We start from the raw sequence: 25,016 nt of genomic DNA on the forward strand, positions 1-25,016 counted from the left end.
AATCACAGAAGCATCTCAAGGCTGAACTGGGAGGGCACAAGGACCATGTGGAAGGCATGTTGGAAGGTCGTCTGGGTTACGTAGAGGCGAAACTAAACATCACTCTGGAGCTGCCGCGAGGAGCAGGACCAAGAGGAGAGCCTCAGAGGAGCTTGGACTCTAGACTAGAGGAGAAGCTCAAGGCCTTGGAGGAGCGTCTCTTTGCAGCTGTGGAGGAGCTGGGTAATGCCACTGCTCCTGCTCTTCTGGAAGGACAGGGGGTGCCGACCCTGGAGACTGAGGTCGAGTCGCTTCGAAAGAGGGTGGCAGTAGACATAGACCGTGTGCAGAGGCAGCTGTCTAATTTGGAGCTCCTGTGCTCTTCAAACTGTGCCCCGGTGCCTGCACTTGATGGAACCACTAATATACAGGTTACTAAAGAGGACAGCACTCATGCGGACAATCACACAAAGGTGCTGGACCTGCAAGCTGAAAGGCTAAACCGTCTCAATGCAACCCTGTCACTTGTCCTTCACAAAATAGCCGAGAGAGAGGAGGCACAGGCCGAAGGCCTTCACGGGGAGGTAACGCTCCTCAAGGTGAGTGTGCGTTCAGTGAATCGCACCCTGCTCGGCTTGAGGGACTCCCTGGGCGCAGTGGTGCAGGAGGTCAGCCGGGCGAACACCACTTGGCAGGGTCGTGAGGAGCGACTGGCCCAGCAGGTGAAGGGCGTGGTGCAGCTGGTGGGCAAGCAGGCCTCGATGCTGAGCAGCGGAGAGAAGAGGCTCGGCCGTCTGAAGGGCGAACTGCAGGAGCTGAGGCGCCGGCTGGCCGGTGAGCTCCAGGGTTGTCGCTCCGCCGCTCTGGGCGTCCAGAAGGAGGTGAGCGAGGTGGGCGGCAGGGTGACTCGCGTGGAGGGCCAGTGCGGCGGCTTGACGCACCTTGCCGACGACCTGGAGAGAATCCGCGGAGAGCTCGAAGGACACTCGGATGGGTACCTGGCCCAGTTCAACAGCACTCTGACCAATCACTCGCAGCAGCTGTCGGAGCTGAAAGAGGGACTGAAAAATTGCACAGGAAATACTGGGCTAGCTCAGGCACTGACTGCCCTTCACATAGAGCCAACCCACAAGACGTCTGAGGAGCGTATAGAGGTACCAGCCGAGCCAAGAGGAGACCAGTTTTCACTGCCGATTCACCCCAAAAAACTACATTAAATATAAGGCGCCGGTATCAGAAAAGTATTACTAGTAAGCCACAGTAACTGCACAGAATAAGAATAAAATGAAAAGATGGGTGTCAAAACCAGTGAATCCAACACCAGCTAATATGAAAACTTGAGTATGTCAATGAGAGACTGATATGGGAATGGTTGTATGCGGGTGGTGTATGGTACAAGGGGTGTGTCAGAAATGTGATGTCATGTGTCTGTATAGAGCTTATAAGCTTAAAAACTCTGTCTCATTCTTACTGAACTGCTTGTTGATTGTTGATTTATTTTTGCTTAATTTTTATACTGATCATAATTATGATATTGGTGCTGGGGAACATGTGGGTATTTTGCTATTATGCATGTCATTTAATGTCCTTTTTTTGATGTTGTTTCAATATTGTGTTTACTTTGTAATTACATGTTTATAATAAAACCACAAAATGAACTGAAATGTGTAATTGTGCTTAATTAAGAAGGAAGGGGATAGGTCATAAATAAACATCACAATAGATGCAGTCTGATGAGATAAGATGCTGGGAAAGCTTGTAAATAGCTTGAGACAATGTGTCAACATTTCACAATAAAATTACCTTTATGCACATGCAAATAATTTAGGTAGTGCTTGGTCCAACCAATAGATAACCCATTTTAGCCAGTGTGTCTGACGAAGTTAAAACATTTGGTGTGAGCCAAAGGACCAAAGTGTAAAGTTCAGTACAGTGATTGAAGTGCAGTGGCAGTAATTCCTGGGCTAGTGGGTCATACAGTTCAAGGAGGAAGGAATGCAACACAATCATGTCACTGGTGCATGCTATGATATATTAGCTTTCCAAAAAGGATACAAGCTATGTGCGTACTGAGCATTTTGAGATGATAAGAACCCCACTGGCTTTGAATAATTCTTCTTGTCCATAACTTTTTGAGTTATTTTGCTAACGAACAGACAGACAAACTGACAAACAGACAAAAAAACAAACCCCGAAGAAAACATAACCTCCTTGGCGGAGGTAATGAGCTGTATGAATTAAATAGAGACTGTGGGATCTGACTAGATACTAAATGGGGGGGGGGGGGGCTACCATCTCTGGCCCTTATGCAAACCTTTATGACCTCTATGTACACTCATAGTTTTGGAATATTGAGTCTTATCAGCGGAAAAGTCTGTCAAACTACATGTATCTCTGTGTCTAGAATAATCTGCAAATGATGCAATTCATTATCTGTGGTGTGTTATTATCTTACATTACATTACATTACATTACATTATATACATTTAGCGGACACTTTTTTTGCCCAAAGTGACTTACATATGTCAACTATACTACAAGCGATTAAACCGTCCCCAAAGCAATTTGGGGTTAAGTGCGTTGCTTAGGAATGGAACCGGCACCGTTCAGGCTACTGCACGCTAGCCCAGCTGCTTAACCACTACACTATCACCGCCCATAAATCCCCATAATCCCCATAATCTGCCCATAATCTTTAACTTTAGATTTCACTTTTATTGTTTTGTTTCATATTATTGTTTTGGTTACTTGTGTATCAATTACAGAATGTCCAACCAGAATGTCTCACCTGTAAGTCTGAAAAACAATTGGCAGTAAAACTCGCCAGGAAAATAACCAAGTGGAAATACAGGGTGATTGAGGTGTAATAAAGGTTAAAAATTGACAGACAACCACACTACAGAAACCCACCTACATACTGCTACCATTGAACTGACTTGAAAACAACACCACTGAGGGAAACACCATTGAGAGGAATTCACAAAAGACAAGTGACATGAGAGAAAAGGTTTTTGAGAGACTGTTCTCCCTCAAAACTGAATGGAGGTGAAAGGGTGATCTTTACTGTGTTGGTTTGCATACGTAGATCTTATAACTTGTCGCCGTGTTGGTTTTCTATTGTATGATCTGGTTACCGGTCTTTGTTGGGTATAGATTATCCTCATCAGTTTGATACATACAGTACAGTACAGTCGAATTTGATTTTGCACCTCTTTATGACAGGTTGGTATTTACCATAACAAGTTTTATACACAATATGCAATCTTTTGAACATTTGTTTTTAACTCATGCCTCCTTGATAACCTCAGTGAAATGCGCTCAAGAATGTGTCATTCTTCCAGACGGCAGGTGCAAGTGGAGAGACGGCTACTGACGTCCAGGGGTAAAAAGTGCGATGGAATATTACCAGCAGGTACAAGCTTTTCACATGTAACTTTAATTTACACTGCAGCTTCTTAACTGTTTATTTTATGTTTTATCTTTTCACTTTCATTCCTCGTCCGCTTGCATTGCGTGTGAATCGCATTACCATCAAAGTGCCACACTAATAGTAGGACAGATGCCATTGAAAAAAAAAATGAAAATTGAGGCACTCCTGATAAATATTTTAAAAAAACTTGATTAAAGCCTTTTTGATAAACACCCTGAATTTTTGACTACCACAAACATTATTCGTTCCCTCTTCTTTTCTTTCATACTTACACAGTAGATGTAACTTGCTGACATACTTGTCTAGGCTTACTTGTTGGTACTGACACAATCTCAGTAGTTTGAAAATCATTCTTTTGCACATTTGTCAAACTTTATTAAAAAAAAAAAACATTGTCATTGAAGTGGTGAAGCATGCATTAAATAGATTTCTCGGTCACTGTGAGATGGATCCTCAGAGCAAACTATATTATGTACTAACACAGATTCAATACATTGAGGACAATGCCCGGTTTGGTGATTTGATTGAGTTCTCTTATCCTGTTGGATTTTCACACTGGGGTGTTTATGATGGAGAAGGCTATGTCGTCCATTTTGCCGTTGCAGGTAAGACTATTGATATAGTATCTTAAGTATGAATGGGGAGAGTCTGTACATTACTAGAGTTTTTATTTTTTTACTTTTATTTTTACTTTACTACATTTTTTATCAAATGTATATACTTTTACTCCACCACATTTTCATTAGCAGTGTTAGTAGGTACAATGTGCTATGAAAACAAAAGTCACAGCTCCCATTCAGCATGTTATTTATAGATATTTGCTGACCTAATGTCATCATGGGACATAGCAATAAATGAAGACATAGTGACAGCCTTAAAGCCTAAATATAGCTAAGACATACAGTAGCACACCAAGGCCTGTGTAGGCTGTTGTAAGGAGCTGAATTCAATTAAAATTCTAACGATTTGCTTGCATTAATATAACTTTTGTTTAAGCTTTCAAAGCATGTTTATGTAGCGGCCTTTCTAAACATTTTGGATAAACTTCATTATTAAAAGCAAGCAGCAGTGAAAATGAATGGCAGCTATACCTTTGTTCAGGCTTTGAAGACGTTGTGTATCAATAGGCACCCAGTAAGAAGGTGCTGCATTAATTGTCTATCCAAAGTTTTGACTGCTTTCTTTTTTATAGGCCTATAAAAGGAAGCAGCAGTGAAAAATGAATGGCAGCAATACCTTTGTTCAGACTTCGAAGACATTGTTTATGAAGTAGAGGCACTAATTTTAAGTTGCTGCGTGAATTTAATAGCTTATCAAAAGTTCTGACTGCTTTCCTTTTCATGAAAGCTTAGTGCACAATTCGCTTCAGTAACGTCTATACTTGCATCTCCAACTCAAAATGGTAACATAAATAACGTGTTGAGAGAGATGGTTGGCGCCACATTCTGTATTTGCATTACAGTCTGCCTTGATTCAGATTAGCCTGTTTTGTAGTGGTCATTTCAAAGTCCAAGATTTGTATCTAAAGAAAGAAACAATCGTGTTTCCAGTTTAAGGTACTGTAGCTTTGTGACCACACATAGAATTCTCCTTATTCAACTAATCTAAAGTATAAACAGTCTTCCATTCCTTGTCTGGTTTAATGTCTGCTGGAGAGTCTCTATTGAGACTCAGAATAAGGCAACCACTCATATGTTTTCGTACTGACAAAGGAGTACGAAAATAAAGCTCATATTATATGGATTTAAAATTACATCTTGTCCCTTTATAGATGCCACCATAGTCCTTTTGATTTACACTGAATCCATGTAATGCCTTAGTTTTGGAATATGCATTAATAGACAAAAATAAAAAAACAAAAAAGAAGTTGGGAACTTGGGACAGTGGTGCTTATTTTGCCTTAATAGTCTGCAGTTTATTCATTCATGAATTGCTACATATGCTATTCTCAGATGAAGGAAAGTTGACGAAAAAGTTCCGTGACGTCCTGCAAAAACTGGTCCCTCTGAGTGGAGACATACTGCTGGGGGAAACAAAAATACGCCGGCAGCACATAGCTGACATCAATGTACCGAGAGGAGCCCGTGTCACCATCAGCAACAATCTCCATGCCCGCAGACCATCCCCCGAATGTGACATCCGACAACGCCGAACCGCTCTACTGGGCCATGACCTGCACTACAAACTGTTCTCCGTGAACTGTGAACACTTTGCCACATTTGTACGATATGGAGTCGGTATTTGTAACCAGGTAATGCACAAAATGCATAAAAATTAAGCAATTTAGCATCTACTGTTATTTATATCATCCATTGCATTGCTTTAAACATTATCTTGTCATCCCATTTCTCACTCATATTTCACCTCTTTTACAGATCCCTGGGAGAACCAAGAATAAGGAATGTGAAGAGGCAACAAAAATCTTCCAGAGGCTAATGTCATGACAGTTGCTGTCATGTCAGATCAAACAAGATGTAATTATGCTTTATGTACTGTATACTGTATGTTTTGGAATATACACTATATTGGCAAAAGTTTTGGGTCACCTGCCTTGACTCCCATATGAACTTAAGTGATCCTATTCTTAATCCATGGGGTTTAATATGACATCGTTCCACCCCTGTAGCTATAACAGGTTCAACTAGTCTGGGAAGGCTTTCCACAAGGCTTTCCGCAAGGCTTAGGAGTGTGTTTATGGGAATTTTCGACCATTCTTCCAGAGGCGCATTTGTGAGGTCACACACTGATGGTCAATGATGGAGGGGACTGGCTCTCAGGATGAGGGGCCTGGCTCTCAGTCTGTGCTCTAATTCATCCCAAAGGTGTTCTATCGGGTTGAGGACAGGTCAGGACTCTGTGAAGGCCAGTGAAGTTCATCCACACCAAACTCTGTCCTCCATGTCTTTATGGACCTTGCTTTGTGCGCTGGTGCAGAGTCATGTTGGAACAGGAAGGGGCCATCCCTAAGCTGAGCTTGGCCCCTTAGTTCCAGTGAAAGGAACACTGAATGCTTCAGCATTAACCAAGAGATTCTGGACAATTCATGGTACCAACTTTGTGGGAACAGTTTGGAGATGGCTTCCCATAAACACACTCCTAAACCTTGTAGAGAGCCTTCCCAGAAGAGTCGAAGTTGTTATAGCTGCAAAGGGTTGTCATATTAAAACCTAAGGGATGTCACTTAAGTTCATATGCGATTCTTGAATTTCCCCTTGGGGATCAATAAAGTATCTATCTATCTATCTATCTATTCAAGGCAGTTGACCCAATACTTTTGGCAATATAGTGTGTACAGTACACATTTTTCCACATCAACCTATTTATTCCTCTGTAAATCCTCTAAAAACGTTTAAAGGAAAAATAACAGATACAACAGTTATGGGTAACAGTGAACTCTAGTGGATGTGATCCAAATTACCAGCACATTTATAGATTTCAAAAAAAAGGGAAAAAAAAAAATCAAGAAGAATAATCACGATTCTATCATTTCATGTTTTGTAAGTTGCTTTGGACAAACCTGACGGCTAAATTGATTAACTATAACATGTTCAGCTCAACACACACCAATACACCTCACATAAAGACACACAAGATCAGTTCTCATGGGAGACAAGAGTAGTGTATTTTCCTATGTATTACCTGTTTCCCAGCTGGTCCATGATTTATTATTTATTATAATTTCTGGTACTACTCTTTTAAGATTTTACAATTTGCTTGTTTGTGATGTTGGCAGTGAAAACTATGTTGGGGACAAATACAAATATATATGGCATACTTCAATAAAGTTGAATTGAACTTAATCTAACATGGGAATCTGCAATGAAATCTCGTAGAACCTGTAGTACCTCTCCTCATACGTAGAACCTGTCTGGATGGAAAAAGTTGAGAAGACTCTCAGCCATCCTGATACACAGGGGGAAACTAGTTCATGTGACTTACCAAAATACACCACAGGTTGGCACTGTCTGAGTTTGAGGGGAATGATGCATCCGAAAAGATTTGGAAATGGTGAAATATGGCGGAGGGTCCTTTCTTCTTGGTGAACTAAAATAACTTTAGACTCTCTATCTCTCCACCAACCACCACATTTCCCACTCTGTTTGCTTAACTTTTAAATGCAATTTCATGCTATTCATGCTATTCAGGCTATTGTTATCACTTTGTTGCCAATGTTGAATTATTATGCACTTCTACATTAAATCAAAACTATTTTGAAGTCCTATAGGTCAGTATTCAGATTCACAGTCTGAATGGTCAGTATGTGGACTGTACTGTATCACGACTTGACTAATTGTGCACAACGGTTAATGGTTGCTCATGTTCAAATATCCAATTGTTGACAGACCATTAGGTATTTAACTCACATCACAATAGGCCTACGGTTGACATGCCCTTTCCTAGACCACGCCCATCCCATGAGTGCATAGGCAGATGTTTTGACACGTTACGGGGAACGCAGCGCAATGGACTTACAAAAGCAGGTAACTTCAAACTTAAACAGCAATAGATGACTTCATACAATGGCAAAAGTCTCATGCTGAGATCAAACAAAAAGGATTTGCATGTTTCATTATGATTGTTTCAAATCTATACACCTGCTTTCAGCTACTCTTACAAGGTTTTCGTATCAGGCAGAGCCACTTCTTACAATCCAATGACAAATGTATTTTTCTTTTGCAGATGAATATTTAGAACAGATAAATTATGAATGTGTATGGATGTTTTTACATTTGTTGTGTTCACTGTTTTACTTAAATTGTAAGCTTTACAGCATTTTTAAATGGTTTCTGTGCCTTTTCACAACTCAATCAGAAACCATGCAGCCAAACCTGTTTTAGATTCTGAACACACCAGGCACGTTTATTGGTTAGACTACTGAACGAAAGGGCACGTTTACTGGTTACCCCTACAGGTTGAAGAGATTACTGCCAAAGCCAAATTTGGTGACTTGATTGAGTTCTCTTACCCTGTTGGATTTTCACATTGGGGCGTGTATGATGGCGATGGCTACGTGATCCATTTTGCAGTTGCAGGTGAGACTTTCACCATTTCAAAAATGATATGCAATTGTAAACATCTAGACACACTAATTGAGAAATGTTACTAGTGTCATGATGACTAAAACTTAGTTTCTCATGTGGCAAGCATGGAAGCCACTGATGTGGTTGATGTTGCACATTTGTATAAAATGGACTTTGTAGAGGTAAATGTATGAGGGGCCCCTGACAAATTGTTCAGAGCTACTTCTGTCTGTATGATGCAAAATCACAGATCTTCTCTCCGACGTTTCCAGATGAAGGAGATGTAATGAAAAGATTCCGTGGTTACCTGCAAACAGTGTTCCCCTTGTGTGGAGACTTGCTGCTCGGGGATACAAAGATACGTCGACAACCCTTAGCAGAGATTAATGTACCAGATGGAGCTCATCTCCTGATCAGCAATAATCGCCATGCCTGTGAACCATCAGAAGAAACTATAATGAGACTCCGTCGAAATTTCCTTCTGGACAAGGAGTTACCTTACAATCTATTCAAACTGAACTGTGAACACTTTGCCACATTTATTCGATATGGTCAGGCTGTGTGCAATCAGGTAATGTAGGCCTACAGTTAAGTTCAAGTGATTAAGATAACACATCTTCTACAGTTAGCCTGATTGAAAAGCCTGAAAATATATTATTTTTTTCTAACTTCATCACTTTCTGACATACACAGATCCCTGGCAGGGCCAAGAACAAGGAAACGGAAGAGGCAACAGAAACTTTCCAAAAACTTGTGTCTTAACTTGTGTCCTATCATTCAAGCTTCTATCATGTTAATTTTTATACTGAATTTGTTCCTTTTAGTGCAATAGTTGTCGTTTTTACAAATTACTTGTCTTTCCTGTTATGTCTCTTCTGTTATGCTCATATTGTATGCTACAATCAATATTATCACGTAAAATATAGGCCTACTGTGAAGGCTAGGCCTATCACTTGGCCTGGTTGGCTCCCGTAAAAAAAAAAAAAACTCCTGCAATGAAAAGTAAACTTACTCATGCAACCTTAATTGTAATTAGCATTATGACAATAAAAAAATAATTGAAATGACTTAAAATAACGACTAACTATGATCTTGTATTTTCATTTAAAACTATATTTTGGTTACACTAAAAAGATGATGGCCCTTTATTTACCCTTTACCTTGATCAGCGCTTACAGCCAAACTCTTATCATTCCCCGGATGCTGTCCTGAGCTTCTACGTCTCCCGGATGTGCCTTCATTTTAGCTGTGAAACAAAAATGGGCATGTTATTGGTTAGCCTCTGGGAGCGAGAGAAAAATAGCAACTTTACAATGTTTTAAGCCCGTGGTTACCAAATTCTTCAAACGTATGAGTTCAAGCTTCAATATACTGGCAGTCTACAGAAGATAAATGAAATCACAAGGGTGAGAAAACAGACACACAGCTGCTAACGATATCCAGTTGTCATTATGTACCAAGCCAACTAGGATAGCCCTGTCTGACAATGCTAGCTAATAGATTCGGCAAGCTTGCTAGCTGGCTAACGATATTTCAAGCAAAATGCTAGCTCCTTGGAAGACAGTCTACGTGAAATGTACAACTATAGATATGTAATGCACTAGACTTTGTTGTCGCTGTTAATGTTCATTTTTACAGTTGTTGAATGAATATGTATGAAAAATTGAAGCTCCCCTTTGTTTGAAGACACGCTAGCTAAGTGTAACGTCAGCTGTGTTATGATTACTAGAGCAAGTTGATACCAGAGCTAACGTTACCTAGCCAGCTGGGTGAGGTGAACAAACGGTAGTCAGTGTAGTGTCAGCGTGTTAACAGTAACTTTTGCTGGCCTCTTCTTAGTCATATAGTTGAGAAATGTTGAAGTGGTTGTTGAGGTTGCATGAAGTCATGTTTTGCACACTTCTCATTAGCAGCTATCTTCGTATGGTGTCATATGTTTGGTCGCTACTCGCTAGCTAGCGATAGCAGGCTAAGTTAACATTAACGTTAGTGCTTGTGTCGCCAGGTTGTTAAGATAGGAAACGTTGTTGAGTCAAAGATAACGTCAGCGTCCCAGCAGATACATGGGACCCCCCAGATAATGCATTGAGTTATCTAGATAGAATACACTTGTTAGTTCTGATTGGTTGGAAGCTAGCGTCTGGTGGTTCGTGAGATGGAGCAACATCCAGTGAGCATTACTCAACTGTTTGTTGGGTGCTAAAGATGTCTTGGGTGTCCTTCCAGGGAATGTCATGGGCAACACCACTCCGCCTTCTCTTCCCTCACAGAAGTAGTCAGTTAATCCAGTCATCTTGATGATTGCTTATTTATCATTCTGGGATTACTTAAAACAGTGAAATTTGTCCACGAGGCGCTCATGTTGGTGCATTATCAGCTATTGAACTCGACAATTCATCATATGACTATAAACATGTCGTATGGTGTTCATATAATCATGGTGTTGTTGTTTGCTGAATGCCAAACATTATTCAGAGACTAACTAATGTGTTGCATCATTTCTATATGGACCAAGATGTTTTATCAAGCAAATGTAAGCTTCTTTCACATTTTCAGAGCCACATGTACTTTTTTTTTTTTTAATAGAAAAACAGATGTGAGTGCTGGTCAAGTGCTGGGAGAGTAGAGGTAACTTGAACCTCAGGTTGGACTTCACCCTCAAATTGTTGACAGGGATTTTGCCATCCCCCCCTTTCCCTGTCCACCACCCTTGGGCGCAGAGTGATGACTTCACATCAGAATGACAATTTCAGCCCTCCCTTGCTTGTACCACAGAACTCTTCCACCCATCAAGGTAGGCCTCACACTCAGCCCAACCAGCTGGACTCATCCCACAGCAGCAGCAGTGGTAGCGGCGGCAGTAGTAACAGCAGTGTAGCTGCACCCACGGCACACAGAGGAGCCATGGGGGGTATGTCTTCCTCACCTCTCACCCCAAGCACGGTGGCCCTGAACCGGGCCGCCTCGGCCTCCTGTAGCACCTCGGCTTCGTCGAGGAGACCCACGTCTGGACGTTACGAGCCCTGGCCAGAGGAGGCCGTGGACAATGCCTACGGGCTGTACTCGCTGCATCGCATGTTTGACATTGTCGGGGCGCAGCTCACGAACCGCGACGTGCGCGTGCTGTCGTTCCTGTTCGTGGACGTCATCGACGAGTACGAGCGCGGCGGCATTCGCAACGGCAGGGACTTCCTGCTGGCGCTGGAGAGGCAGGGCCGTTGTGACGAGACCAACTTCAGACACGTGCTCCAGCTGCTCCGCATCATCACCCGACACGACCTGCTGCCCTACGTCACGCTCAGAAAGAGACAGACAGGTGAGGACAACCGCCGCGAGGAGAGGCTCCTCTTTCAAAGCTTACATACATTCATGCATTGTTACTTCCATAGATGTATTCTGCAATGACATAACATAATATTTTATAGTTGTGTGAAATGATTATGTCTAAATATGACCTTTAAGAAGCCTGTCAGTATATCAAGTTTAAACCAGCCAATCAACCAGCCATCAATCATTAACATGGTCCCTAGATGTTCATCATAGATAAATCCTAATAATAATTTATAGCGACAAAGTTATACCAACCTTGACTTTAAAAAAAAAAAAAAAAATTAGATTTGTCTAGTGATTCCGATGCTTAATGTGAGTTGGTGTAATAAGTGTGTGTGTGTGTGTGTGTGTGTGTGTGTGTGTGTGTGTGTGTGTGTGTTCAGTGTGCCCAGACCCAGTGGATAAGTACTTGGAGGAAACGTCAGTGCGTTATGTATCCCCCAGAGGCTCTGGGGAGAACAGAGAAGGCCCCTCGCACAGAAGGACAGGTCTGGGTGGGCTATAAATACTCTCTTCCTACTGCATCCAAGCTTGCTTGCTAACTACCGTAATGTATTATTGCTGGTAACGGCAACAGACACAGTAAATTGAATTTCGTCAATGTTTTATACAGTACACTGCCTTTCCTGTTTTAATATTATTATTATTTGAGAGGAGTTTTAGACTGAAGTCTAAAATGTTTAGGAAGTGTTTAGGAAATGTTTAGGAAGTTTCGGAGTGCTAACTGTTCTATGGGGTATATGAGACCATTCTCTTCTCATCAAATACTTTTGGTTTGATTTTTGAGAAGCACTTAGGAAATTACAGCTGTTAATATTTGTTGAACTTGACCTCGTCCAGAACTTTGACGGTGGTGTCTGAGAGGAGCTACTGTTTCCGAACTACTGCTTAGTGCAGTTTAGTGCCTGTCTACTTTCATCAGAATGTGCTTATTGTGTTATTTACTGCTGAGTTTACATAACTCCAATCACTGTAGTGTTATTTCATCACACTGGCTATGCTCATTGCACAAGACATCGCCCAATAAGCCCCAAAACACCCCGTTACCAAATCATCATCAAAATGCTACCCAATCCAGAGACGTTTGACCGAAAAAAAGCACAACTGCCAGTAAGTGCGTCATAAACCGAGCTGACGCGCTGCTTCCTGTTGTAACTGTGTTGTTGTTGTTGTTGTTGTTGTCCGTCCTCAGGGCCCCAGCCCTTGATATGCTGCTCCCCCTCCGGGCCCCGCGTGTGCCCGCCACGTGCCAAACCAGGGCCCTCGGTCCCCAGCCGCAAGAGGAAGAGGGCCCACACCAGCGCCGACTGCAGGGAGAAGCAGACATGTGGTGAGGTCACAGACTAGCTGTCGGATAACCAAAGTTATTGTGGTAAAGCACAAGGAGGTTTCGGAGTGCTAACTGTTCTATGGAGTATTATGAGACAATTCTCTTCTCATCAAATACTTTTAGTTTGATTTTTGAGAAGCAATTGGGAAATCACAGCTGCGTTGTATATTTTGTAAACATTGGGTGACATAGTGTTTCCCTTGAATGAAGCCATTTTAATTAGGCAAAACATAATGTGAATGATTTATTACACAAATTAAAAATATGGCCGTGCCTTGTTGCAACATAATTATTCTTTTTTTTTTATCTTGAATATTTCTGTGCCTCTATTTTGTAAGAGTTGATTATATGAATAATTGTAAATATGATTATGCTCACCCCTCCATGTGTCTCTGCATACTCCAGACATTCGTCTCCGCGTGCGCGCCGAGTACTGCCAGCACGAGTCGGCCCTGCAGGGCAACGTCTTCTCCAACAAGCAGGAGGCGCTGGAGAGGCAGTTTGAGCGCTTCAACCAGGCCAACACCATTCTCAAGTCGCGCGACCTGGGCTCCATTATCTGCGACATCAAGTTCTCCGAGCTGACCTACCTGGACGCCTTCTGGCGGGACTACATCAACGGCTCCTTGCTGGAGGCCCTCAAGGGCGTCTTCATCACGGACTCGCTCAAGCAGGCTGTGGGCCACGAGGCCATCAAGCTCCTCGTCAACGTGGACGAGGAGGACTATCAGGCCGGTCGCCGCAAGCTTTTGCGGAACCTCATGGCCGGCGGCAGCAGTAGCGGGGCGGCGGCGGCAGCGGCAGCGGCGGCAGCCGGGTCCAGCGGGAGCAGAGAGACGACGTCGTAGTCACCGGTGTCGCAAAGAATGTTTCTGTTGTGGTGGTAGGAACAAGAGCAGAGGTGGAAAGTGGGGGAATTCGAGTGGAAGGCCCTGTGGATGTTGGCTTCATAGAAGAGGAAGAGGAAGAGGAAGAGGAAGTTGAAGGGTTTGAGGATTTTTTCGCACACTGAGGGAAAGGTATATGTGTAGTATGAAGCGCAGTGCAACCAGTGACAGAAGTATTTTGGGAGGCGTCGTACAAAGTTGAGTGCCAGGTGCCACTAAGATATGAGCCTTTAAAGACCCATGGACGAAGTCATTTTGAGGGATGGTTAAAGGCAGTGGAGACATTTGAAGCATGGAGACATTTAGTTTTGGCTTTCTTTATCTAGCTCAGCGTGATTTTCTTTCGTAACCTAAATCATGAAACACACATACTACACATCGTCATTGTGTACTGCCCAGTCATCTGCATTTACAGCTGTTCCCGAAGTGATTTTGTTTGAGATGGAGATGTTCCCGTTTAACCGTTAGATTCAGAGGGGAGCTTGCCACAATATTTTGGATTTTGTATACAGCAATGCATTTTTACCATCTTCAAATGGGTTTATATCTAAAGTTTCTATTCTCAAGTATTTACTTGTATAAGCTCCAGTTAATACCCAGAATAAGTTATAATTTCAAGCTGTCATAGGTATTTTTTGTTTAAGGAAAATGTGGAAAGACTTGTTCTTTCGAGGATATGTCGGAAGGTTCAAGGTTCAGAGCAGTGTGTTTCTAAGTTGAATAACTAATGCCTTCACATGAGCCAGAGGCTATTATTCCCTGTTCAGTTTAGCAGTTAACCAGTTAAGTGCACTGAATGCCCATTATTTAATTTTAAGTTTGGGAGTAGTGTGTGTGTACTTAAGTTGACGGCAGAAAGAATTTACTTGTCTTGGAGCATATTGTAGAATAAAGCCTCCCAATTGCCCAAAGGCCATTTTGAACTGTCACTCTAAGCGAGCAGATTATGTTAGCTATGAAAAGGCAAATGGCACCAATTCCATATTATTTAAACAGTCAATTTGTGTGGTGTAGAGAATACTGTACACATGCATTGGTGCTCACCAGTTAAACCTACTGTATGTGGCAGTATGAATGGCTAAAAGAAAGTGAATGAGAAAAGTGGACTTGGTAACAAAAGAGGCATACACTTGAAGGTCAATTTTGAAGGACAGTTGTTATTTGGACCAAATCCAGCCTCATTGTACACCTTTTATTTCTGTCTTCTATCTTCTTTTTTAAATGGACAGTAACATCTTCGAGTCATGTCCAGTTTATTTTCAATCGAAGAAATTTCTTTGTCACTCTCACTAATCCAAGTTTTCCTAAACAGTCACAGTTATACACAAATAAATGATAAATTAATTTAAAAAGGCCTATTTGTTTAATAAATATATAGTTTTTTTCCACATCTCAACATGTAAATCAGGATACGTCTTAAACTGAGCCATTGTCCCTTGATGGGTTGTTATTCAGCCCTTTGATCTCTCGTCGTTTCGATCAAACAGCACCACAACTGGCCATCAGAGATTCTGAATAGTACTTAATCAGTGTAAATGTTATGATTGTCATGACTCTAGGTGTTCGTCACTGGTGGGACCTTAGACTGCCCTGGGGTGCTACTTGGGCAGTCTTCTTGAATGGGCCTGTGTGTAATGGTGAGCATTTGGTTTTAGTGTTCTGGTTGGATTAGCGTTTAGGAGGTTGCCCTGAATTTGTATTTGTACTTCTCACCACCCACATACTCGCATACCCACATAAGCGTGTGTTGCACCTCGTCTGGCGTTATGCTTGGTTCTGATGTGTGCATCTGAATTTTTTTTTTACATTTTATTTTATTTATTTTGAGTTGTTTGCAGTCCCATGTGCTCGTTGAGAAAATGCTGTACACCTGTTTGTGGTCAAATTTTTGTTCACTCCCCCAAATAATCTTCATCATCTGGATAATCCCAAATTTATAGCTATCTTTTGAGGTGACCATATCACTTGTGTGGTGATTGTTTCATTTTAGCTCATGTTTAGTTTTTTACAATTCTTTGACCCCACTATAATTGTATCTAGTCTTTCACTTGTGGAATCGACTTGTTCACAAACAAGTGCATCAGTGTCTTATGTTTACTCTCTCTTACTAAAACAAAAGGCAAGAATCTTTTTGAAATTTCGGAGACAAGATAGGCTGTTGCACCTAAAATACCAAAGCTGTTCTCTAAACTAGGACTGATGGATGGTGTCTTTTTCCCCCAGCCTTTTTTAAGTTGCTTTTTGATATCCCAACAGCTGCTTGAGTACTTGTTAAAAAAAACCCTGAAATCTGAAAGAAGAGAAAGACTGGGAACTGATGTCCAATATTAAGGGTCTCTTGGTTTGTGGCTTTTGCTGACACAAGGCCATGTGTCAGCATTACTGAAAACTTAACCATACAAAGGAAAAAAATGACTCTGTTTTCCTAATGGAATTAACAAAATGTTACAATCTGGTATCTATTATATAGGTTATATGTTCTATCAATTGTGTTCGAGTGTCTGTCTTTATAACTTGCATGTACAGTATATGATGTTGATCCCCCCACAAACACCACAGAGCAAAAAAAAAAAAAAGAAAAGAGAAAAAACATGAAACATAACAAACTGTGTTCTCTGTAGGTTTAAAGATTCTAGTTGTTTCTAACATTTTCATTTTCTTTCCCAAGAGAAAATTTGGACTGCCGTGTTGAAAAAGTGTACTGTCCACTTACTAGAAGAGATCAGAAGGGAGCACTTTATTTTTTACTGTTGCAAATATTCACCTTTAGTATCAATGCATAGTCATATACGTCATTCCGGAAACCTAGGAGATGTTGAGCAGCATTTGCCTTATGTTGCATTATGACTATTTGATTTTTGAATATTCTTATTTGTGTTGACCAAGAAAGAGATTGTGTTCAGTAAGTATTTACATACATAATAGTAGACTGATGCATTCAATGTCCGTACAAATCAATAAAACAAGCAGTTAAGAAAATGAAATAAGTGCAGGTTTCATCACTTTTACATTATCATATGAATCTGTTTAATTTGATTTTATTTTATGTCTGTCGCTTTCTTTTTTCTTTGTATGTTTTGTCATTTTTATATCTATGTAAATCCAAATTAAGTTGGAAATTGGCAGAATACAAACCCAACCAACGTTTTTGAAATGTTTATTTAATTTGAGACAAGAGCTATTGGAGTTTGTCTTTTGTCTGCTTTTTCCGACACACAGTTTTACAGAGTGCCCGGCAGGTCATTAAAAACACCAAAACAATTGCAAGGACAAAGCCAAAAATAAATGCTAGTACATCCACATTATAATAGGCATACCACGGTAACTTGTAAGACTCTGTGCGCAAGTGTGTCGCCCCTTTGTGGCGCACTACAAACTCCAACCAGAAGATGGCAGTGTCCATGGGCTTCATTGGCTGGTCGTGGTGCAGCATTGACAGTCTGCGCATGTTCTCCCTGTATGGTTTCTTTTTGTCCAGGATGTCTCGCAGGGCTTGTGTCAGAGTGTCAACATCCAAGGCTGTTACTTCCAGTGATTTAGCCACCCCTCTGGACGTCAGGCGAACCATATTGTCAAACTGGTCAAAGATGAGGGGCAGTCCAAGAATGGGGACTCCGTGGTAGATGGCCTCGTAGATCCCGTTGGTGCCTCCATGGGTTACGAAAGCTCGAGTCTTGGGGTGACCCAGCAGGTCGTTCTGTGGAAGCCAGTCCACCACCAGTGTGTTGTTACCCAGAGTAGAGGGCCTCTCTCCGAGATGCCGCCACACGACTTTCTGCGGCAGCCTTGCAAAGGCAGCTGCAACGACTTTTGATATTTCTGGCACCAGGCTTCCGAGGAGAGTACCCAAGGACATAACAATCACCCCATGCTCCCCTGAACTCTGCATGAACTCCTCTAACTCTGGAGGTAGAGCCTTGGAAGGTTTACACTGAAAACCTCCCATGTAAACTACATTGGGCATAGTGGGACGTGGGAACTCAAAGACAAAATCCACGCGCATTAGCCACAAGTCTGCCCCTTGAATCAAAGAGTAAATATTGGCATTTGGATCGATGAACTCACTAATGACACCCTGGTATAGTGGTCTGGTAATGCCATGGTCAATATACTGGCCTATTCCATAGTGCAATACGTTTTTCAGCTTATTTGCAAAGCTCATTTTGTCAGAGACCTCAGAACCAATGGTCGGGATGTAAGATAGTGGAGAGGGTGCAATTGCAAAGTGACCCTCAGAATTTGTTATCCAGCGGACATTGAAAACCAAGGGCAGGTCTAGGTAGCGCCCTAACACAACTCCCCCGGCAAATCCAGGATCGGTCAGCATAATGTCATAGCCTGTGTTCTTCAGTGACCTCACCAGGTCTTTGTTGTGGAGGATGTCCCGAACCATCTCAGCAGAAGCCTTATGAGCCTCCATCAGCAAGGTCAGAGTCTCTTGCTGAAGGGCAATGAAAGACAAAATGGACCCGTCGCCACTGCGTATTTCAATGTTCCTTTTCAAGAAAGCTGCCATGTACTCAGGGTCCTCCAGGTTGCTCGCATGGGTGGTAGGAATAGTGATGGCCTTGTAGTGGTCTGCGTTTTCAGGGATGTACCAGCTCGTGGACGAGCGCACCACAGTTAGCTCGTGTCCACGTTTGTGTAGCTCGTGCAGGAGAATGTTCATGTTCAGCCAGTGGCTGCCATCCACCGGATACACAAGGATCTTGCCAGCATAGCACTGAGTTGGTAGACTCATGAGAATAGACACTGCAATGGTACAAAGCTGGCATGGGAAGGGGATGTTCATAGCTCTGCCCCACAGCATGGCTCGTCTAAGATAGATAAAATAAAATAAGATTAAACTTTATTAATCTCCCAAAAAGATATGTAAGTGTTCCAGCAGCAGGCCACATGTAAAAAAAAACCAGAAAAAATGTAAATAATGATCACAAACAGCAAACAAATAGCAGCCATTAGTATACAACTAATGGAGATAAAGGAAATGATCTCTAAACAGGCTGAGCATTATTTTATCATTAGAATGAGTAATAACTAAGTAATAGCATGACAGATAATTCCACTGAGGCATTATTTTGTTAAGTGTACTCTTATTTATTTATTTTTTATTTTGTTCCTCAAATGACCAGATAATGAACATGACCTCATGAAGCCTGTTCAGCATGCCCTTAAAGGCTTATGAAAGGATTAGAGCTTTTTTTTTCTTCAGAAAGAACACCAGTACCATTTACTACAATCACGAATGACAAAGAAAAAAAAAACAACTCTAAAATTAGGCCTACTGTATTAACTAGAAGCATTACTGAATGAAATGAAAACAAAAAGTCCTGTTCCATTCCCCTGTGTGAATGGTACATTCCTTTGCAAAATAATTATATAATAAAACCTGACTTAACGTACCTCACATCCATTCACAGTCTTTCAACCTTAAATAATAGACACTACTCTGAAAATGACATCAAACCCCTTTTTGTACGCCAACACTACCCAATTAGCTCTAAAATGGATCCTTTATGTCAGATTCATTCGTCAATTTGTGGCAACAAGTGAAAGAACAGTTCTGTCCAGATTTCCAAAACAGAAAATTGCTTAAATAGTATGAACTGAGATACATGCTCATATAGCCATTATCACAAGACAGGCTCTCATCTGCCTTTTGGTTTGCTATCTTTGGCAAAGCCTACATAGGCCTACATGTGGTCAGTCAATGCCTTCAGTATGATAGTCCTCAGCGCTTCCTTGTGTGTATTCCTAGGGAGTGTAGTAGTGCATGGCTGAAGAAATAATGCAAAAAATTCTGAGAATGACAATAGTAGTCATCCTTATCTCTGAGACAGATTGTCTGTGTTCGGTTGTTTAGTGTATTGATAATGCTGACGTTTAATGCTGTTCATTTATATCATTTCAAACATATTTTTTTTATTTAAAATCTCTTTAAATAAACATTAAAATATGTTGCTTGGACTTTGGCATCGATATGTTGTAAAGATACTCCCTGTGGTGTTATCTTGTATCTTTATCGTCTATACGTTTTGAATACTACCCTGAATAATACTCTGTCAGGGAATTTACTTGCAAAAGCTACTCAGCATTGCAACAGTCCAGCCTTTGCACTAGTTGCACCGTTAGTTGTAGATGAGAAGGGAGATTGTATGACCCTGGACAGGAGTGAATGCAGGAAAGTAATGCACCGAGTGAACTCAAAAGACTGACATTAAAATGCTAGCAGTTTTCTCATCCACTCAAAAGTGATACACACAGGTTTGTAGAGCAAAACAAGCCAGTGCTGGAATCATCATAGCACTAAATGTTATGTCATTAGACCTGCATGGCTGCCCAAGATTAACATTTTCGAAGGATTATACTAAAGCAAAAAAAAGGTTGAGGAACATTTAGCCTGCACTGTTAATCATTCACAAAATAATGTTAACAACGTATGGCTTGGCTTCAATAAATGAGTGCGGAATTTATTATGTAAACACTGTTGACGGCTCATAACAGCAAACCATTACACAGCATCTATAAATCTCTGAAAACTGCTACCTTATTTATTATTAACTTCTGTTCATGAATCTGAGTAAACAGACTCCAGTCTTTCAAAGAAAGAAGGACTACATACACCATAGATAGATACAGCACAGAAGAGCAACAGAATATAGATACTGTACCTGGGTCTTGAGCAACTGCTGCTGATCTGCTGTCGAGTCACTCGTTACTTTGCCAAACGTGGGCCAGCCTCCAGGAAAGTAAAGCGTGTCTCGCTGGCAATTAAAGTCAGCCGTTTGTCCATCAAAATGGATCCCTCACTGCTCAGTGTGTTGTGTTCTGTAACTATACGGTGTTTCCAAAGGAAAAAGGCAATGAACTTTGACCCAGTCCTTTACTTCCTTTAGGTGTTTATATAGCAGGGAAAAAAAGGGGTGGGCTTGATCTGAAGCATGTGTTTTGAACAGAGCCAGTCCAAAGAAACTGATTATGTGGAGTGGATTATTTCCAATGCATTCCTCTCAGGGTAAGCCGGTTGTACTCGCATATGGGTTACCTAAAAGAGCATTGTTGCCCAGTACAATACCCTCAGTTACAACATTAAACCGTTTATTAACTAGCAACCAATTGGAGCATTGCTCTGTTAATGTATAGGAATCCCCTGGCCCATCAACAAGGTTATGCATTCCTGATTTCAACGACTAACTTCTGTTCAGATGTCCTGCCGACCTTTGAAGTCACATATCAGATCCACATCATTTTCTGTGAAGTGGGCATTGACAACTTGCATTTTCTCTGCACTAGTGTTTCAAGTGACTGAGAATGATACACCATACAGTAGAATCACTGACACGTCATTATAGTAACTATATAGAAGAATATAAACCTTACTGCCATTGGTCGTGTTTCCCAGAATCATTAAGAAGCTCTTAAGTGCTAAGAACTTCTTAGGAGCGTTCTTAGAACATTCTTACATCGCTCCTAAGAAGTTCTTAGAACTTAAGAGCTTCTTAACGATTCTGGGAAACCCGGCCCTTTGCTGTTCTTAAAACCCTTCCCATTCTGTTCTGTTCCATTCCCTTTTCCAACATATTCAGATCATGTTGCATGGTGATACTACTCTATGAAAAATACATCGATTGATTGATTGATTGATTGATTGATTGATTGATTGATTGATTGATTGATTGATTGATTGATTGACTTAGCCAATCATTTCTTTGCTGCTATTGACTGTAAAAATACAGGGAGGCCAAACAAATGCACATTTTCTAGTTATAAAATTATAAACATGCTGGTTGTGTTGTGTTATGTTTGGTCAAGGGCATGTCAAGTTCAGGAGCTCAAATATGTCACTGGAAATGTATACCTCAAATACACCATCTTTTCATGTACATCTATTGTTTATGTCTGCCGTGCAAGAGCACCACCACTGTTAGGGGAGAGCAACACCACCAGTCTGAGTCTAGACAGGAGGCCAGCAGCACCCTGAGCTAGTGTGAAGTTCACACTGGAATTCTACCAGGAATTCTGCCCCAGCATCGGAACTCCTGTCCAACCAAATAGGGTTTCTGTCTGAGAAATGTCCCTTGGCGTAACTCTACGCTCACCTGACATGATTCAAGCAGATAAATGGAATGCTCAATCTTATCCAGAGCCCCCCCCCCCCCACACACACACACACACTATGTTATTGTTTAAACAAGGCTACTACAGAATTATTGTCTGTCATAGGGCCCACATTTTCTAGCAGTGTACCTGACTTTAGAACAAGGAATTCATCACCTCCTGTCTGTATCTGAAATGATCACATCCTGCGTTCCTTGAGTATCTAATTCCTGGGTTCAGACATCTCCCCTGTGACAGGGAGAACCTCAAGGGCCCAACCCCAAAGTCCGAACTCATAGACTCACAGACCTTGGTGCGCATTCTCACAAAATTCATAAGGGCTTAGGACTGTCCCAAAGTCAAATTTCAAAGGGCGTGAGGGTTTGAGTACACACTTACTGGGCCCTTTCCGTGAGTCTGCATCGGTGCAGACTTCACCATAGAGAATTATCCACAGTTGAAAGCGTTGTGACGTTTACCGCAGGGACCATAGGAAAATCCGGAAATTAGAAAGGTAAAAAACAGCACAACACACGTGCATGGCGCAAGTGTCAGCAACGTCTTTGCTATTAAACATCGCCAAGGTACATGTGATCTCGTGACATGCTGTCCCAATCCCATTTATACCTATATGAGCTCATGTGGCCTCACACACTTACTCACTTAGCACCTTAGATCAATTAAGTCTGTGAGTCTTTAGCCCTCAGCCCTCAGGGCTCACTTTGGGATTCAGCCTCAGTGTCTGGGATTCCCAAGTATGCTTATGCCTATGAATAACATATTCTTGTTTAGACTTTGGATGGATTTTGAATGGACAGCTGCCTGATCAGGGTTTCATTGCAATCTGAAGTGATCTACCAGCAACACTTTTACCATTCCAAGATGTCCTGGTGGGGTAGAATGTTATCTGAGCCCATCAGGGACAGAATGTGGCCTTAAGCACACAGATCAGTTGTATTTTCCAAAATATTCATGATTGCCTTCTACTGTCCCATAAAATTCTGACAGCCGTGAACCTTCCAGTCAGATGTTTCCTGTCTGTGAACATATTGGCTGGTAACATGTTGGCTGTCCTTACAGTGGTCTTGTGGTTGAACTAGATGAAGGTCACAGTCTCAATCACTTCCAGCCGCCTTCTTCCTGCTTCCCGGACGGTGCAACTCCTGTCGGGTGTGTAATGTTTTATTAATGGCCATGTAGCTCTGACTGTAAGCGCAGTCTTCATAATTAATGCCCGACACTAGCCACACACGGAGGAGGTGTTGAGGGAGAAGAGTTTGGGAGAGAGCTGATTAATTTCATTTGGGCCACTGATGGATGACCAGTGCAGGTATGAGGCTGCAGGTGCAGGAATGGTCAAAGCTAATGTCAAATCTTGGTAGGCTACTTTGTGCACTGATGCACTACATAATTTGCAATATAATAATAATAATAATAATAATAATAATAATAATAATAATAGTAACAGTAATAATAATAACAGTAATAATTAGAATGATAATAATACTATTATTATATTTATAATGAAATAATTCTAATAATGCATCACTATTATTATCACTATTATTATTATTATTATTATTATCATTATTTAGGTTATGCAGGCTATTCATATGAAAACAATGGTTTATCAACAGTAATCTTCTGTTTCTATCTGCTGGTATAGACAGTGAGCTCTCCGGCCCTCTGTCCCGGTGTGTACTGTGGTTTATCATGACTGTGCGGGCAGGCCAGGGGAGGGGTTGAAGCGAGCGGAGAGAGGAGAGGAGAAGAGACAGAGAGGAGGGGAGCGTCGAGCGCGGCGGCATCCTTCCACCCCTCCCCCTCGCACTAGTCGCAGAGAGCAGCCCCGTTCGGATGGTGCCATCATCCTAGTCGGCGCCTTACGGGCTTCCAGCATGTAGAACCGAACCGCGCATCACCTACTCAATCGGAGCCTGGTCAGTCTGATCAACCCGCAAAAAGGGACATTGCAACAGAAATATGTCTTCTACACCGGCAAACGTGACAACAACGTGGTGTTGGATTTGTTATAATTTATGCGGACGTGTTAATATGTAATCTGCATCATTCATTTTCTTCCGCATAAAATGAATTCCACACAAACGTCAGCTCAGTTTTAGCCTAGGCTACTATTATAACCACATTTTGATTTGTAGAGCATCAACTGATGGAATATTGCGTCGGTCGGCTCATCCCATCACCCAGACGGACTTTCTCTGCCGGATTTAAAATAAAATTGAAGAATAAAACGCTGGATTCCCCCGGTTTTTCCAACCTAACCGTTAAACGTCCTTGGAGCATGGCCTGGTGAGTGGGTACATTTTATATTAATACACGGCTCACATCCTGTACATGCATGCAATCTGACCATATTTGTGTTCCCTCGTACCATGATTTTCAAATTGATGTAGCTTAACACTATATCTTGTTTACGTTTTGTAGGCCACAGGTCAAACTATTAATCTCCTAAGCATCACTATTAATATATATCGTCTGACCTAGCAGTTCGCGCCTAATTTGTTAAACTAAATCAGTTTTAACAAACATGATGATACCCAATCACATTTGTCTTTTTATGGGGAAGAAAAAAAGACTTAAAATCCTGAACAACCTTGGGTCGTGGTAAATGTCTCTTCCTACGTGACGTGAACTCATGCAGGATTTAGATATCGATAATTGACACTTGGTATGCTGTTGTGTCAGCACAAATACTTCTTATGATTCAGTGTTTGGACACCAGCCGGTTTTCATGTCATGCAATCTACGTTTGCGTGCTTCAGGGAATAAAATAGATTCATGCGTGGCCGCCAACATCAAATACTATTAGTGCAGTGCATTTGCGAAATAAATTTCACTCCATGTTGAAATTACTGGATACTGATGGATTCGTTAGGTTATAAATATTCAACACGGTGTCCATCAGTAACCTTGCAGAACAG

At 41.6% G+C, this 25,016-nt stretch overlaps 5 protein-coding genes across 11 annotated transcripts in view; 4 read left to right on the forward strand and 1 right to left on the reverse strand.

Annotated features, from left to right (window-relative positions):
• Positions 1–2,950: 2,950 nt before the first annotated feature.
• LOC134086900 (phospholipase A and acyltransferase 2-like) lies at positions 2,951–7,214 on the forward strand. Of its 2 annotated transcripts, none has more exons than XM_062540092.1 (5): positions 2,951–3,024; positions 3,321–3,391; positions 3,894–4,014; positions 5,362–5,660; positions 5,785–7,214. In XM_062540092.1, the coding sequence occupies exons 2-5, from the start codon at positions 3,374–3,376 to the stop codon at positions 5,851–5,853; spliced, it is 507 nt and encodes a 168-aa protein (XP_062396076.1). In that variant the 5' UTR covers positions 2,951–3,024; positions 3,321–3,373; the 3' UTR covers positions 5,854–7,214. The 2 variants fall into 2 exon arrangements, with proteins under 2 accessions (XP_062396076.1, XP_062396075.1); XM_062540091.1 differs by lacking the exon at positions 2,951–3,024 and adding an exon at positions 3,073–3,201.
• Positions 7,215–7,814: 600 nt separating this feature from the next.
• Positions 7,815–9,501, forward strand: LOC134086901 (phospholipase A and acyltransferase 2-like). The gene is made up of 4 exons (XM_062540093.1): positions 7,815–7,890; positions 8,322–8,442; positions 8,703–9,001; positions 9,124–9,501. Exons 1-4 carry the CDS (start codon positions 7,873–7,875, stop codon positions 9,190–9,192), a joined length of 507 nt encoding a protein of 168 aa, XP_062396077.1. The 5' UTR covers positions 7,815–7,872; the 3' UTR covers positions 9,193–9,501.
• A 170-nt stretch (positions 9,502–9,671) lies between these two features.
• On the forward strand, positions 9,672–16,744 carry dedd (death effector domain containing). 2 transcript variants are annotated; one of them, XM_062541482.1, is made up of 5 exons: positions 9,672–9,836; positions 11,017–11,746; positions 12,144–12,254; positions 12,953–13,090; positions 13,496–16,744. In XM_062541482.1, exons 2-5 carry the CDS (start codon positions 11,155–11,157, stop codon positions 13,936–13,938), a joined length of 1,284 nt encoding a protein of 427 aa, XP_062397466.1. In that variant the 5' UTR covers positions 9,672–9,836; positions 11,017–11,154; the 3' UTR covers positions 13,939–16,744. The 2 variants fall into 2 exon arrangements, with proteins under 2 accessions (XP_062397466.1, XP_062397468.1); XM_062541484.1 differs by having other exon boundaries at positions 12,144–12,248.
• Positions 16,745–17,155: 411 nt separating this feature from the next.
• On the reverse strand, positions 17,156–18,787 carry ugt5e1 (UDP glucuronosyltransferase 5 family, polypeptide E1). The gene has a single exon (XM_062542028.1). It carries the CDS (start codon positions 18,785–18,787, stop codon positions 17,156–17,158), a length of 1,632 nt encoding a protein of 543 aa, XP_062398012.1.
• A 5,140-nt stretch (positions 18,788–23,927) lies between these two features.
• Positions 23,928–25,016, forward strand: part of atp2b3a (ATPase plasma membrane Ca2+ transporting 3a) — a 30,661-nt gene continuing 29,572 nt past the window's right edge. For 3 of the 5 annotated variants that reach the window (XM_062541485.1, XM_062541487.1, XM_062541489.1), the window contains exon 1: positions 23,929–24,384. The gene's annotated coding sequence lies outside the window, so the exon portion shown is untranslated. Of the gene's footprint in view, positions 24,385–25,016 lie in introns of all 5 variants that reach the window. The other 2 variants (XM_062541486.1, XM_062541488.1) reach the window with 2 other exon arrangements.

The sequence above is a fragment of the Sardina pilchardus genome, chromosome 7 (genome assembly GCF_963854185.1).
Source record: "Sardina pilchardus chromosome 7, fSarPil1.1, whole genome shotgun sequence".
Taxonomy (NCBI): domain Eukaryota; kingdom Metazoa; phylum Chordata; class Actinopteri; order Clupeiformes; family Clupeidae; genus Sardina; species Sardina pilchardus.

Bases quoted from the DNA above. Each gene is read 5' to 3' on its own strand.
- LOC134086900 (XM_062540092.1), top strand. The intron at 4,015-5,361 runs GTAAGACTATTG...TGCTATTCTCAG, and splicing joins CGTCCATTTTGCCGTTGCAG to ATGAAGGAAAGTTGACGAAA. The intron at 5,661-5,784 runs GTAATGCACAAA...CCTCTTTTACAG, and splicing joins GAGTCGGTATTTGTAACCAG to ATCCCTGGGAGAACCAAGAA.
- LOC134086901 (XM_062540093.1), top strand. The intron at 8,443-8,702 runs GTGAGACTTTCA...CGACGTTTCCAG, and splicing joins GATCCATTTTGCAGTTGCAG to ATGAAGGAGATGTAATGAAA. The intron at 9,002-9,123 runs GTAATGTAGGCC...TGACATACACAG, and splicing joins GTCAGGCTGTGTGCAATCAG to ATCCCTGGCAGGGCCAAGAA.
- dedd (XM_062541482.1), top strand. From the start codon at position 11,155: ATGACTTCACATCAGAATGACAATTTCAGCCCTCCCTTGCTTGTACCA. The intron at 11,747-12,143 runs GTGAGGACAACC...GTGTGTGTTCAG, and splicing joins GCTCAGAAAGAGACAGACAG to TGTGCCCAGACCCAGTGGAT. The intron at 12,255-12,952 runs GTGGGCTATAAA...GTCCGTCCTCAG, and splicing joins GCACAGAAGGACAGGTCTGG to GGCCCCAGCCCTTGATATGC.
- ugt5e1 (XM_062542028.1), bottom strand. From the start codon at position 18,787: ATGCTGTGGGGCAGAGCTATGAACATCCCCTTCCCATGCCAGCTTTGT.